This window comes from Caloenas nicobarica, chromosome 3 (genome assembly GCF_036013445.1).
Source record: "Caloenas nicobarica isolate bCalNic1 chromosome 3, bCalNic1.hap1, whole genome shotgun sequence".
Taxonomy (NCBI): domain Eukaryota; kingdom Metazoa; phylum Chordata; class Aves; order Columbiformes; family Columbidae; genus Caloenas; species Caloenas nicobarica.
The window spans coordinates 82,303,969-82,318,666 of NC_088247.1; the positions used below are offsets into that span (position 1 = coordinate 82,303,969).

The window sequence follows — 14,698 nt, forward strand, 5'->3', positions numbered from 1 at the left end:
AAATAGAGACAACAACTTTTCTCATTATTTCTTCGTGAATTCCATTTTTTTAATGGTAGAAGATACCAGCCTCTATTCATTATCACTGATGTGCTTCTCTGAAGTACTTTAGAATTTTGTTGATCACAGAAGTATATTATTGTGTTAATGGGTGTGAATTAATGACTTCACTAACTGGAAGATCAGTGAACAAATGTAAATGTGTGTTTGCTTAAGCATAGCTAATGACATGAACAGTTTTGTTCACCTCCAATTACAGTTCAGTTATATTTATTATGCTAATAATATTCTTGTAAATGTGCAGCAGACGTGGGAGTAGTGGGATAAATAGAAAGGTGCCAGAGTTTAATGTCAGCATAGTGTAGTGATACAAAAGGCGCTGCAGATATCGCACATGTAAAATGTAGACATTAACTTATAAGGATTAGTAACACTTTAAAGGAACTTGTTCAGGGTTGGGATGTTGTTCCTGTTTTACAGGTAGATTTTAGCAACCTGATAAGGTTACCAAGAAAGAAGAAATGGCAGAGCCACAACAAGAACACCATTCTTCTGACTCCACAGTAAAACAAACTGCTTCACGTAGCAACATCAAAAAAGGGTAAGCCCTTACAATTTGCAAAATGTTATCAAGCGTAAGGGGTCAGATTCAGTAAAGGATTGTAGAAACTGAAAGTTGGTAATCTGAGGTGCAGTTTAGAATCCAGAACTCTGAGCAAGATAAATAGTTTCCTTATGCAGAGAATCTGTGATCATAATGTGATCCAAAGTAATTAACATATTAAATATTGATACCTATAGCCTTTTTTTTTTCAACTGTGACTCTTTAGTCAATAAAACTACTAATGATCACAGGTGCAAATCATAAAACTCCTTTCTTAAGCACCTTGTTTTTCAGAAAAATGCTTCCTTCTTAAAATTCACTGCACTGAACCTTTCTTTGAAGACAGCTTTTTACATAATTCCTTTCCAAAGAATGAATGAAGCTTGATTCTTTAGAATATTCCCCAAAGAACTGGTACTTGCCCTTTCTTCAGTAGTCACTGGGTTACTCATTCAGTGAATGGGTTTGGATTTAATTCTGTTTCAGCTAGAGCTCACTTTTCTACCACTCCAGTATAATACCCCAGGGTTCCACTATTTGGTAAAGAATTTAAGATGTGATGGGATAGAAAGACAACACAGGAAAAACACAAGGACTGATGCTCTTGCAGGGCAAAAATTCTGTCTGATCTCAAGACACTGAATAGCATATCAAACAATTTTGATTAGTCAGTGCTCTGGGCTACCACTTTCAAAAGAAAGTGGTAGCTGCAATTTTGCATTCTGAATAGCCCCATCCTGCTTTTCTTTAAGTACACCCTGAGAACAAAAACTGGAAAGGTCCTTGGGGAGCCTTGGTGTAGGAGAATTCTGACTTTAAGATCCTGGCTGAACTTAGATGCAAGTTAAATGCAGACACTTTTCAAAACAATAGTCATTTAAGTCATATAGCTGAGCTTTGTCCAGGCACATGTTAAGAGTCGAGACTTAATCTCTAGGGTCATTAGTTGTATGTTAGGAGAAAGAAACAAGCAGTAACTTGACTGGAAGTTAAGTAAAACAAGTAAAGGCAGGTTGAATGGCTGTAGGAGCTTAAGAGTGAGGTAATTGGGTAGCTGAAAATAGCTACAGCTCTACCACTCCATCATTGGATTTCTTGCAATCTCAATCCTAATGATTTATGCAATTAAAAAATGGTTCTGCAGGGTAACTGGGTTTCTAGGTTGGGAGTTCTAGTTGACTGAGTAGGGATTTTGAATAAAATAAAGAGGACAACAAGGCATATATTCAAGAAATGGAGAGAGATTTACTAAGGAAGCAAATGTTCAATGTTACTCCCAAGAACTAACTGTCAAAAAGTACTTTTCTAGTTGGTTTTGGATTTAATTGGATGTCTTTGGCCTCTTTGTAATAGGTGAATAATGATTCATAACTTAACATCCCTGGTAAAATCCTCATACTGCTACTGTAAGACCTGGCATTCGTACCTAGACTGAGATCCCTGGCCAAGCCTTGCAGCAGTAGCACATGCTAGAATACCATCAAGCTCTTCTCAGTTCTCCTAGCACAGAGCAAATACAGACGGAGAACTGACTCTGTCAGTCTTCACCAAATGATGTGTGGATTCAAGGGAATCCACAATTGCAGCTGGTCCTAACTGTGTTAGTTGGTGTGCAGCCTTTGGCAGAAAACCTGAAAATAATCTAAAGGGTAAGAAGACAACATGAAAGTTAGAGATATAATAATCTTCACTTATCCTTACTCAGTACAAAAGTCTGAAAGATATGATAAACTTGCAGCAGCCAGTCTCAAAGGTGTATTCTTGCTGAAGAATATGATCTCATATTACTAAAGCGGTGCCAGCTGCAGCAAAATTGAAACCTGGCGAAATCCTTATCTGACTCTGGAAGGGAGAAAATTCATGTCTGTTCAACCACAAGTTGCACAAAATACCGTGAGATATTCTCACATGCCAGGTGATTAGTGACCCGATTTGTGACCTAGGACAGCTCAGCTCAGTGATGTAATGGGGGGTTGTGACACCAACAGTTCACTAGTTAGTTTGCCAGCTTGAGATACTAAGCCAGAGTCACCTTTTTTTTTTTTTAAATTTTTATTATGTAGTGCTTGGTATACCTGTCATGCAGCTTCATCTCATATGAACTTATATGGGAGTCTGAGATTTAAGGGGCAAAACAAGGTTTGGACCAGGCTGTAAGAACATCTCTCTCTCTTACCTTGTCTTCTGTTCATAAAGGATGTCTGGAAAGGATTGTGATAAGGAGAATTGCTCTACCCTTGAAGTGCCAGATTTCAAGAATGCTTTAAAGCAGTTCCAAATACTAGTTGAAAAAACGGTAGCCCGGAAGACAAAGGAGAGGTTAGGCTTGCATACTGAAGATGACGGTAAGAGATACTCTTTCTGATGGAAAAGTGTAATTTTCATGTGGAGAGGAGGTGTCAGAAAGACAAGACTATAAGAAAGACTTCAAATTAGTATTCAAACTGTGACTTCTTGATTTTTACAGGAAATAGGCAAATTGTGCTATGAGAGTGCTTTTCTTCTCCTGTTAGGACTTCTGCTCAAGTTCTAATGCTATGGTGATTGCTCACAAAATATAATTGGTGGAGTTGCCACCTATATAAATTAGCACGATGTGATGTTTCTAGTGATCTGTAAAAGCATGAACCCAATCAATTATATAAATCCAGTTGCTTAGTTGTACATAATCAGGACGAAGTTTTGCTTTTCTCAATGCAAGTGGCTATTGTTGCATGGAAGGATAAACTTCATCCCAGGACACCATTCAGGTTCAGATCAAAAAAACAGAACTGTGGTATGAGTAACGGAAGAAAGAAGAGGTGAGAATTTTTCACCTATTCTTTTACCTACCTGGTTCCTGTCATGTATTTCAAATCAGATGGTTTTGAAAAGACTGAACATAAGGACTAAACTTTTTGTTGTTGATCAAAATGCTTTAATAATACATTGTGAGGAGCTGGAACTTGTATGCTATTGATATTGAAGGAGAAATAAAACAGGAGGTAGGGAGGATAAGGAAGGAAGCTGTACCTTGCCAGTTTTTCACTCTTTGGATATTGTTCCTCCCATACAGATGAGATGATAGAGTATGATAAGTTCTATACAACCACACAGACACTTTTTGGTCCAGAAGTCAAGGATCATAATGTTAAGGCCTTTTTCAGGAAGATTAACAACAACCTTGATGCAAGGACAGAATGGTGTGAGGTAAGGATTTCCAAAACTTTATTAAATGTCAACAACTAATTGAAATCTTAAAAGGTAACAGTATTAAACTGTTGATTATGTGTTGTTCATGAGTCTGTTGTTCATGAGCTCCATGGCATAACAGGATACTTTCATGTTGTTATTTATCCTGGCTGCCATTCATTTCCTAAAAAAAAAAAAAAAAAAATTTGGAAAACAGATATGCCTTTTAAGCTAGAAAATTAGATAAAATGTATTGTTTTGGTTTATCTAGACAAAAGCTAAATTGAAGAACTGGCTTAGAGTGCCTTACTTGTTGCTCTGTTATCCTATTTCAAGCAGTGATGTTTAATTTTCACAAGTTGAAAAAGAAAGAGGCTCCATGTTTAGTTTGTTAGTACACAATTTAGAAACTTGCATGTGTCCATTTATTGATTAAATCCAAGTTTCCAGGGAAATCATTTGAAGATAGGAGGGTAAAATCTGTTTTTGGAATCTCTGTTCTGAAATTTGAGTGGTGATATCCATTCTGGTATGTGCCTTGAGAGCTGAAGGAGTTTGTATTATTGTAAAATTTAGCTCTTTCTAGCTTGTGTGATTCTGTGCCCTATGCTATTATAATTTCAGTTTCAGTAAGAAAAATCCTATTCTCCTAATGCCAAAACCCGCAATGTGAATCTTGAGCATCAGAAGATCAGTATTTGATGTAAGTGGATGTTGTAAATATGAAAATGATCCCTAGAGGCATCCCTAACCTATTCCGCTACACTGAGGACTAGTTCTTTCAGGCCATCATATCAGGGAAAGATTAAGTATGGAAGACCTTTGCTGAGCCCTGTCTTTCCTCTTTTTTCATGTGGGCAAACAGGTGGGAATTTTGCAAATGACAGCATTGTCTCTACAAGCTTTTTTGCTAAGAGATTCCCTGTACTGGATTTTCTGCTGACTATCTCTGGCTAATTTTAGACTTCTAAATATATCATGCAAAACAGCTTAATACATGGGGGAGTCCATGCTGGTAATTCTAGCAGATTCCTAAGGGCAAGATTTGCTCAGACTGTGCTGGCTACAAAATCAGTCCAGTAGTTTCAGCAAGCAAGACTGTTTTTTATTCCAAATATGTATGATTTTTGTTATTCCACTCTTTCCAACTCTGAGAGGTATCTTTCCTTATAAAGGCATGCCACTGGAGATCTGATAAGAAGGGCGAATTAGAATGAATTCAATAAAGCCTGGGTAGATTACATTTTTATTTGTAGGTAAACTACTTTTCCACTCCTATCTGTTCGGTACATCAGCTGAACTTCCAAATCAAAATTCTTATTAAACATTAATTATGCTACACTGGTTTACATGACTTGAGGAAGTTGGCCTCTCTTCTCTCTGAACCTAGATCCTTGAGCCTATTATCTGGATGGACATGAATGTGTGTTAAAGCATGACCTAACTAAATAAAAACATGTTTTCTGCTTGTTTTGTGAAAGGTGCTGAGTTATCTACCAGAACTGCTTATCCTCAAGCAAAGTTTGATATACTAGATTCCTGACAAGGCAGCAGGATCTGGAGCATGGAGCCTGAGTATATCCAGGTCTTCTCCTGAACTACTTCATTGATATGCATTGGCCTGAGGCAAAATCTCTTATGACTACAGTATGCAATTTGTGCTCTTCGGATAAGTCTATCTTTAGCTAAACTATCAGAAATGCGTCCTCTCTTCTTTCTTTTCTCTCTTTTCTCAGCTTTCTCTCCTTCTTCTTCCCCTTTTCACAGGGAATAAATCTGCCCTTTACTTTAAGTGTGAAGCATCAGAGGTATGACAGCATTTTAGTAGAGAGCTTTTTAACCAGAGAATTCTGTATGTATTGAGTCTGTAATCCATTTTTGAGATGTAATCCATTTTTCTGTCTTTAAGGGCAATAAATAGCAAATCATCATGTAAGATTGAGGTAATTATGAAATAGTAGATCTGGTTTACCCTCCTAGCTTCTGGCTGCATATAGCTTACGGAATTTCTGTGCAAGAGTTGTTAGGTTTCGCCTCTTGACACTCAAAAGATGTACACATTTATTCAGTGGTAAGGATTATAGACTTTTTTTTCTTCCACTCATATCTGTAGCCCTTCCTCTTTTTAATTTTCTTTGAATTATTTTTAAGTCTTTTAACACTTGACCAGCCTACATGCCACTTTGCTTTTCTCATCCTCTTTAGCCTTTTCATTCCTTTTAAGTGAAACTTTACTTTTTGTAAAAAAAAAAAATTCTCCTTTACATGCTTCAAAACTTTATTGAAATGATAATACTGGAAAGTATTCTGGATATTCTAGTTGAGATGAGCTGTTGTTTGAGAGAGATGGTGGAAGAGGCAGATATGCCTACCTTACCAGATACATTCATTCTCATGATGTTAATGAACCTACTAGTTAGATTAGACAAATCACATTTATAACTTCAACTTGGATATATCCTTAGTTATTCCCTGTGAACAATGTAAGTAGCCTTGATCTTGCTTCAGCTTCCTTTTTATCACTTAATTTTTCAAATGTATCATTCATAACAGTTACTTTCTGTAACATTCTAAATAGCCATCATGGTTTCTGCTGTCTGTGCTCCAGTTTTCTAATTTTTTTTTCTAAAAGGACTGTATTTCATCCCTATTCTTCTGAGTTCTCCTGCTGCTTTCAACATTGCTGAGCATGCCCTCAGTCTTGAAAGTCAAGGAAGAGGGATACACGTCACTTTGTTCCTTTGATATCTCTCTTTTATCATTTCTGTCTCTCCCCTAGCCCCCTTTCCCAGAACTCTATCCCTGACCCTTTGTTCCTCTCTTCCTACTCTCACAGATCTAATTTTTTTCAAATTTACCTCTCCGTATCTGGCCTCTCTTTAGTGTGACAAAGTCTTCCAAATATATTTCCATGATATAAAAGATCATGGCCTTATGTGAGTGTTCCTATTTTTTTATCTTCTTGATGATTCTCTTCTTCAAGTACCTCAATGTTCAAAGGTTTCCTAAGTTTCCAGCGGTCTCCACAACAATATATCCATACACAAAGGACACAGTCTTATTAAAAAAAAAAAATCATTTTAAATCTTCTCTTTAGTTAAATTAGGATCTACCCTTAGTCATTTACTGGCTTCAAAATTTAAAAGACCTGTCCTGGACAGTCTAGCAGCTGTCATTCATGAATGACTTGGGAAACTGACTTCTGCATCTCTTTCCCAAATGTAGTTTCCACATTGAAAGCTCTACATTTTTAGTTGCAAATATCTTAATGATGTGTAAATTTCATTTTGCTTCATCTTTTATGCTCTTTATCAAGCTCTGGTAGACATTATGGGGTGGGGCTTGTTGGGATGCCCTGTCTCCGTGTTGGAGTCAGCAGAAACCATTTTTGCAGCTTTAAGGGATTTCTAAGATGCCCTTTCTTTGGACAGTGTTCTGCCTGCCAAGCAGAAACAAAAGATTGGACATGACACCGTCTCATGTCTGCAGGAAGCATGAAAGGACACACCTGGGTGTCTCACTGAGAACTTCCACCTCTGTTGTCTTTAGGGCAGCTACTGGCCTAGACCAGCCCCTGTATCTAGCATCCTGTCAGGACTCGAGAGTGACCTGATACCAGGTCAGTCTATCATTAAAAGAAAAAATTCTCCCACCAAACTCTTATTTCCCAGAAAGGTGAAGAGCCTGTTCTCCACTGCCTGAAAAATGGGAACATACACTTAAGAAAACGTCACACCTATATTCAATAAGGGCAAGAGAAAGGATCCATGGCGGAAGTACAGGATAACTAGCCTCCCCTCGATTCTTGGTGAAGGTTATGGAGCAACTAATTCTAGAAACCATTTCCAAATACATGGAGGGCAAGGAGGTGATCAGGAGTAGTCAGCATGGCTTTACAAAGGGGCCATCACAGAAATCATGCTTAACCAACCTGATAGGATTCTACAATGAGGCAGCTAGCTTGGTGGGCAAGGGGAGAGTAGTGGATGTTGTTTACCTGAACTTTAGTAACGTTTTAGATGTTGTCTCCCGTAACATACTCATAGACATGCTGACAAAGTATGGGTTAAATAAGTGGGCATTGAGGTGGAAAGGATACTGATTGAACCCCTAAGTGATACAAAACCCAGCTGGAGGCCAGTCATTAGTGGTGTATGCCATATGTCAATACCGGAGCTGATACCATTTAACATCTTCATTAATTATCTGGACAGTGGGAGAGAGTGCACCCTCAGCAAATTTGCAAATACAAAACCGGGAGGAGTGGCGGATACACCAGAGGGTTGTGCTGCTGCCATTCAGAGAGACTTCAACAGGCTAGAGGAATGGGCTGACAGGAATCTCATGAGGTTCAGCAAGTGAAGTACGAAGTCCTGCACCTGGGGAGGAATAATCCCATGCACCAGTATACACTGGTGATGGAACAGTTGAGAAGCAGCTCTGCACAAAAGACCTTTGGTCCTTTGAACATGAGCCAGCAATGTGCTCTTGTAGCAAAGAAGGCCAACAGCATCCTGGGCTGGTTTAGGAAAAGGATTGCCAGTAGGTCAAAGGTGGTGATATTTCCTCTCTATTCAGGACTTGAGACCACTTGAGACCTGTACAGTGCCTAGGTCTGGGCTCCCTAGTACAAGAGAGATATGGAGCTACTGGAGTGAGTCCAGTGAAGGGCTATGAAGATGATTAAGGGGCTGGAGCACCTTTCATATGAGGACAGGTTGGAAGAGCTGAGATAGTTTAATCTGGAGAAGACTCTTAACATTTTGTGTAAATACCTAACAGGAGCGCTGAATGAGGAAGAGAGAGACAGACGCTTCTATATAGTGCCCACTGACAGGAAAAGAGGCAATGGGCACAAACTGAAACACATGAAATTCCATTTGAACACAAGAAAACACTTTTTTACCATGGGGGTGATCAAGCACTGGAAAAGGTTGTGCAAAGAGTTTGTGGAATCCCCATCCTCAGAGATATTCTAAACCCAACTGGACATAGTCCTGGGCAACTTGGTGTAGCTGACCACCTTGGAAAGGAGATTGGACTAAATAATCCCAAGAGGTCCTTTTCAACCTCACAACTTTGTAATTCTGTGATTCTGTAACACTCTATACATATTATAGGTGGAAACCTACTACAAGAATATTAATTGATGACAGTGGAAAGAATACATCCTTCATTTTGGGGGGGAAACACTCCATTATAATGTTCTAGCCACACCAGTTCTTTCAGAACCCTTCTATTTTATACTAAACAATGGAACTTAAAATAGTGAGAATCAACTGTGAAAATGCTATAACATCAAAACCAGTCCATATGTATGGATTAATGTTATTACCACTTTTTGATTCATCCTTGATCTCATGAAGATTATGTTATTGTGATTCTGCAGAAGGGGCATACACTTGGAAGTAAGCATACTAAATCCTGTATCCTGTTTGGGAATATTACAAGAAACTAGAAAGAGAAATGTAAGGGGCTGTAATAGAGGAGCGTTGTATTGACTGATGATGTATGAGAGATAATAATTGTGTGCATGGTAAGGAGGGATCTGTGAAGTGAAACATGAACAGTAATGTTGTGTAAGAATTTTTTTTTTTAAGATGTACATCTGAATCTCTCAAAGAAGAAAAACAGGAGTTCCATTGTATACCATGTAAAACGTTGAACTAGAAAAAAGTGCAAAATTTGTCTTTCATCCAAAGGGGAATTGCTTTTAGAACTCATGAAAGTGAGCATCATGTCCATAATGTGAGAAAGGAGATTAAAAAGTATCTGTACAACTGAGTGGGGCTGAACTCATTTCCTGAGGAAATTACTAACTTACTCTTAGGTATAAAGCTTGAGGTCTGGAGAGATTTCAGCTGAAGTACTGACACAACCTGGAACAGAAATGAGCGACTTACCAGAGTATCTTGTCTGGGGATCTCCATCATGATCAGTAAAAATGGAACATTGCCAGGCTTAGAGAGGTTGCTGAAAAATCATTTTAAAAATGGACTTTTATGTTCAGTTGTTTTCAGGCAAATGGGAAACTATATGTCTTTATGGAAAAGATGATCTTCTGTGTAGGCTAAACACTATGATACTTTGAATGTCTCTATTTATAAATATAGAGAAATCTGTTTTGTCTGCCTTTTGCTGTCTTTTCTTCTAGCTGAGGTCTAGCTGAGGAAGCACAGGTAGGTAAAACTGGAAAAAGGAAATTGAAGGTGACTATTTACAAACAATAGTTACAGGCAAAGCTGTACTAACAGCTTTATCAATGAGATGGGTTTTTGTCTTAGAAGCTCTGTGTGTGCTGTCTTCTTTCCAAACACTGAAGAAAGATTGTGCCTGAGTAGCGGATCTCAGCAATCTAAAGTGATATTAACAACTCATGGTTAAGGCAAAAAGAATATTAAATGATAAAAATGTCAGATAAATATTTGACTTTATATGTATAAACATATATTCCAGAAGCAGATTTATAATAAATTGCTTGTTTTGTTCTATTTTGTTTTGTTTAGATTTTTGGCTATTTCATAGGAGAAAGTGGTGGCACGTCTTCTCAGACAAAAGACGAAAACATGATTTTTCTTTTATCTGAAAAACAGCAGATTCCTCATGCAGGTGACTCTTCGTCTTGTACCCAAAATTATTTTTTTTAAATGCCATGTGTTGCACACTTTATTGAAAGTACAGTAATAAGATCTCATGTCTGTCTTTTCTTAGTATTCATACTTCTTTTTATGTGTTAAAAAAAATATGTTTTTTTACTAAATTCATTGTGTCTCAACACTCCTCTGCTGCCTTGCCCAGTTCTCAGTTTTCCTACTTTATTTTGAAATTATAAATTTGCCTGACTCAGACTGTTTACATAGCTATTCTTTGCCTTTCTGTATTTTTTAAATAATGTAGAAAGATCTAGCACACCCAAAATGCATTAATGGTATTTAAAAATGCAACATGTTTATTTAAATCAAGTATAGGATCATCTATGATCTAATGCCTTACTGCCTTGAAGTTGGTACAAATATACATTTAATGAAGAGAAAACATTCTTGATGTTACGGTTCTATTTGTTTAGATTTTCTGTGTCTGCAAGATGAAGAGTAATATTTTGTCATTGACAGTTCTCAAGAGACAAGATGTGATTACGAGTATAGTGAAGGTGCCCCATCTGAATTTCACAGTAACATCCTCTCAGAAAGGACTGCTAACTGTTTTTGACAACCAGGTAATTCTGACTCAAATAATTTTTTTATTATTCCATTAGGCAATATATATGGGAACCAAGTGAACTGTGATCTAGTGTGCAAACTTAGCCATAAAAAAGAGCTAGATATCTTTTTTAAAAAATTAAAGTTAACTTTGTCTATATTTTTAAATACAATAGGAAATATACATTGTTATTTTCAACTACAAACCTAGTCCACAGAAATTGACAGAAAGTAGAGATTAGAGATGGCTAATAAAATATATTCTTAACAGAAGTCAGTTTAATAGAAAATAATCTGCATTTCTTTTTTTTTTTTTTCTAAAGCTTTAAGCTTCCCTTAAAATATAATATGCTATTGGAATTAACTTCTGTATATGCGGTGGAAACCACAGAATTAACTATTTTCTACAGCTACCGAGACTATCTAGGATGGACAGAAACATCGATTCTTTGAAAATAAGTTATTCGATATGGCAACATCTAGATGCTTGAAAGTCTTGAATTTTCTAACAGTCTGCATGACACTGCTTCACAGTTACTCTCCTCATCAGCCAAGTGTAAGAAGATCTGTACCATTTTAAGTAGAACTTCAGGTTCAAGACGCATTTAAAGTAGTATTTTTAAATGAGTCTCCCAGATGATTATATTACTATTTAGAGGTACACACTTCTAGATGCTGTGAGGTACATCACACATCTATGCTCATAGGCACTTTACTTTTGTAGAATTTTAATACAAACAGCTTATTAAAAATGGTTTCAGACAATATAGTAAAGCTTTAAAGCAGAATTAATGCTTTCTAGGGGTTTCAGCTAATTAGTTCATAATGCTTATGATGGGAGCATGTAAAGCAAGAAAGGACTCCTGCAGATGATTAAACAACAAAGCGATACTGCAGTTCTGGTAAATACTGAAATAATTTATTTGAAAGCCTAGTTCTCTGTCCTCCAGAGTGTTATCCCTCTTACATACCTATGAAAAATAATTTCACAAAGTATAATGTTAAAAATAGCTCTCTTCCCCACCCCTCACCTCCCCATGCTGTTTTCAAGTTGAATTGCTGCCTCCTCATAGACTGGACTGATGTCACTCTGACATCAGTGACTGCAGCATAAATGCTTTTACTCCCAGCTGCTTAACTCAGTGAATTGGAGACCTCAAATCTCACTTATAAAACTGAACATTCTGAAAAAGAGGCATTACGGCAGCAGTCATTTACTCATTATATAATCTCTGATCTCAGTTGATCTGAGCAAATGAATTTTGATTTCATTAGAATTGCTCTGATACATCTTCATGCAAGGAAGAGAAGACTCGAATTCTTTTGCATTGCAGTCATTTGAGTCCTGTTGCTAGAATATCACTTCACATCACAAAGGTGAACATAGAGTTGGCACTTTGTACGTCATTCTTCTTCTCTCAAAGACCATGGATTTAAAGAGACCTGGCATTAAAATCTCAGCTAGTGAGTTATTTTGTCTAGTTTGGCTTTGCAGCATATTGGTAGGGGAATATGAGGATACTTGCTCTGGAGTTGCTCCTTGGTGGGACTTGTGCTCTGGGTGCAGTGCATTGACAAATAGATAGAGAGGCTTATTTTTGTATAATTGTTGCATTTTTAAAGCACAGATTACTAAACATATGGTGTTCCTGGATGCACATATATCCCACAGAAGTCAGTGTGTTCCATGTACATGAATGAATAATATTTGGTCTGATATAAATAGTGAATCTAATATGATACAGAATTTAACTGTGTCACTTCTGGGGCATTTGTCTGGTAAGGAACAAACATTCTGGGGAAGAGACGGGGCCATATTCTATTCATTCATCCTGGCGTGAATTGATTTCCCATGCAACTAAGCTTTCCACAAGATCAGATTAATATTATTTGCTTTGCTCTTTGGAAAGCACATATAACTGGACAATTTCTTTGATGGTTGTGTTATATCCTTGGAGTCAGTTGACAATCTGGATGAGTTTTTATTTGATACTAGGTAGAAACTAGGAATAGATAAAAACTCAGAAAAACAACCACCCTAATTTACAAATAAGAATAGGAACAATAAAGAGGTTGCAAACCATCACACATCTTGTTAATCTGTTACACTTCAGCTAAATAAGAATTAATCAGATCTTTTATCAGCAAATAAAGAGTGTCAGTCATGTTAGATGGCATTAAGAATGCTTGATTTAGTCTGTATACATCAGGAAAGCTTTTGAAATAGTCTCCTATTTCACCAGTGACAGGCTTCCATCATCCACTACGTAAATTGCTAGTGAATCTAATAATTGTCTAAAAGAGGGCTTGGAGAATTTTGTTAACCCTGGTTGATGTGATAAGAAATCCCATGTTCTCTTACATATCTGAAGCCCCCAGAAGTTGAAGTCAAGGCAAAGAAATATTCATTTGTAGGTTCTCTATTTGAGGGCTAAGCATTGCTTTCTGCAACAAACGTGGACCTGATGTGCTTCAACACCTGTGCGCAGCTCTGCATTATTAGCCATGTCCTGCTTACTCTAAAGGATGAGCTAGTTAGCCTTCTTGGGATCCCAGGCATGGATGCTGCCTTGATCAGCAGAGAAGACCTGTAGGAGTAGGCAGCCTTAAGGAAAATTCTCTGAGCACGATCTAGTTAATGTTACTGTGCATGGATATTAAACTCTTGATTAACAATAGTTTTAAACTCCGATCAAAGACTGTCCATGATGACACTGGGTATCACACTTCTCTGGAAAGTAATACTTTGATCCTAGCTTCTTGGTTTATGAAATGTGAAATTGCTGGGATGGGAATGAGGCACCACGGATTTATTACTGAAGAGGAGCAGTGGCAAAGGAGGTGAAAAAACAGCTGTCAGTGTTTCGGAAGGGAGAAGGTTGAAACTGCTTTTGAAAACTGAATAATAGTTTTGTTAAAGGACAAAGAAAGTGACCCTGTCTGTACTGGATCATGGTGACAGGTATGCCTACCGCTCTGTGACTTCAAACAGTTTAGGTTTTGAGTCAAATACTGTGCTGTTCACCAATAGTTAACTTTGCTGAAAGATGCTATACCAACATAGGCATTCCTATGTGCAGCCAAACGTGCTACCTCTACCTGGTATTTTGTGGGCACTAGTTGACATGTCATCTGGGCCAGCATTAGCCTGGGTTTCTGTATGCCACATCCCGCCTCTTACACGAGCTGATGCTGTTCTAGCTATGAAGGACCAATGGAAGCACAATTCCATGAGAAGTACTGCTGATCTGTATTCCACTGTAAAAAATGGGTATGTTTTACTTATTTTGCTCACTCCAACATCTAAATGAAAAAGAAAAACAAGAACCACACAAACAAACAAAAATCCATGAAACTACTGTGAGAGAAAGAGGAGGTTCAAGTTCCTCACTGCATATAGGGGAACAGACAGTAGGTAGGTTAAAGATCTTTCTCAGAAGATCTTAACTACAAACTCTTTCTGTTGACTATTATTGTTGTATTCTGCCTGTGATACAGGAGAGCTGATTGTGTTCAGACTCTTAATTTAATTGCTAATTTGTTATTGTGACAACATATTTCTGTTTTTTTCAGATGTCAGTTCTGGCAACCATCACTGTTGAAGTAAGTTAATTTTCCTCCTTCTGTTAAATCATTTGAATTAAAAATCAGCAGGTAGTAAAGTGAAATCATTCTAATGTGCATTATTCTAACAGGTCAAACAGATTCAATTTGTTGCTTTCAG

The 14,698-nt window shown here is 37.4% G+C and overlaps 1 protein-coding gene across 1 annotated transcript in view; it reads left to right on the forward strand.

Moving 5' to 3' along the window:
- The first annotated feature begins 521 nt into the window (after positions 1 to 521).
- WDR64 (WD repeat domain 64) overlaps positions 522 to 14,698 on the forward strand; it is a 66,236-nt gene continuing 52,059 nt past the window's right edge. The window contains exons 1-6 of the mRNA XM_065632440.1: positions 522 to 601; positions 2,801 to 2,949; positions 3,660 to 3,793; positions 10,282 to 10,384; positions 10,888 to 10,991; positions 14,548 to 14,577. Coding sequence (XP_065488512.1) covers positions 522 to 601; positions 2,801 to 2,949; positions 3,660 to 3,793; positions 10,282 to 10,384; positions 10,888 to 10,991; positions 14,548 to 14,577 — 600 coding nt within the window. The remainder of the gene's footprint in view (positions 602 to 2,800; positions 2,950 to 3,659; positions 3,794 to 10,281; positions 10,385 to 10,887; positions 10,992 to 14,547; positions 14,578 to 14,698) is intronic.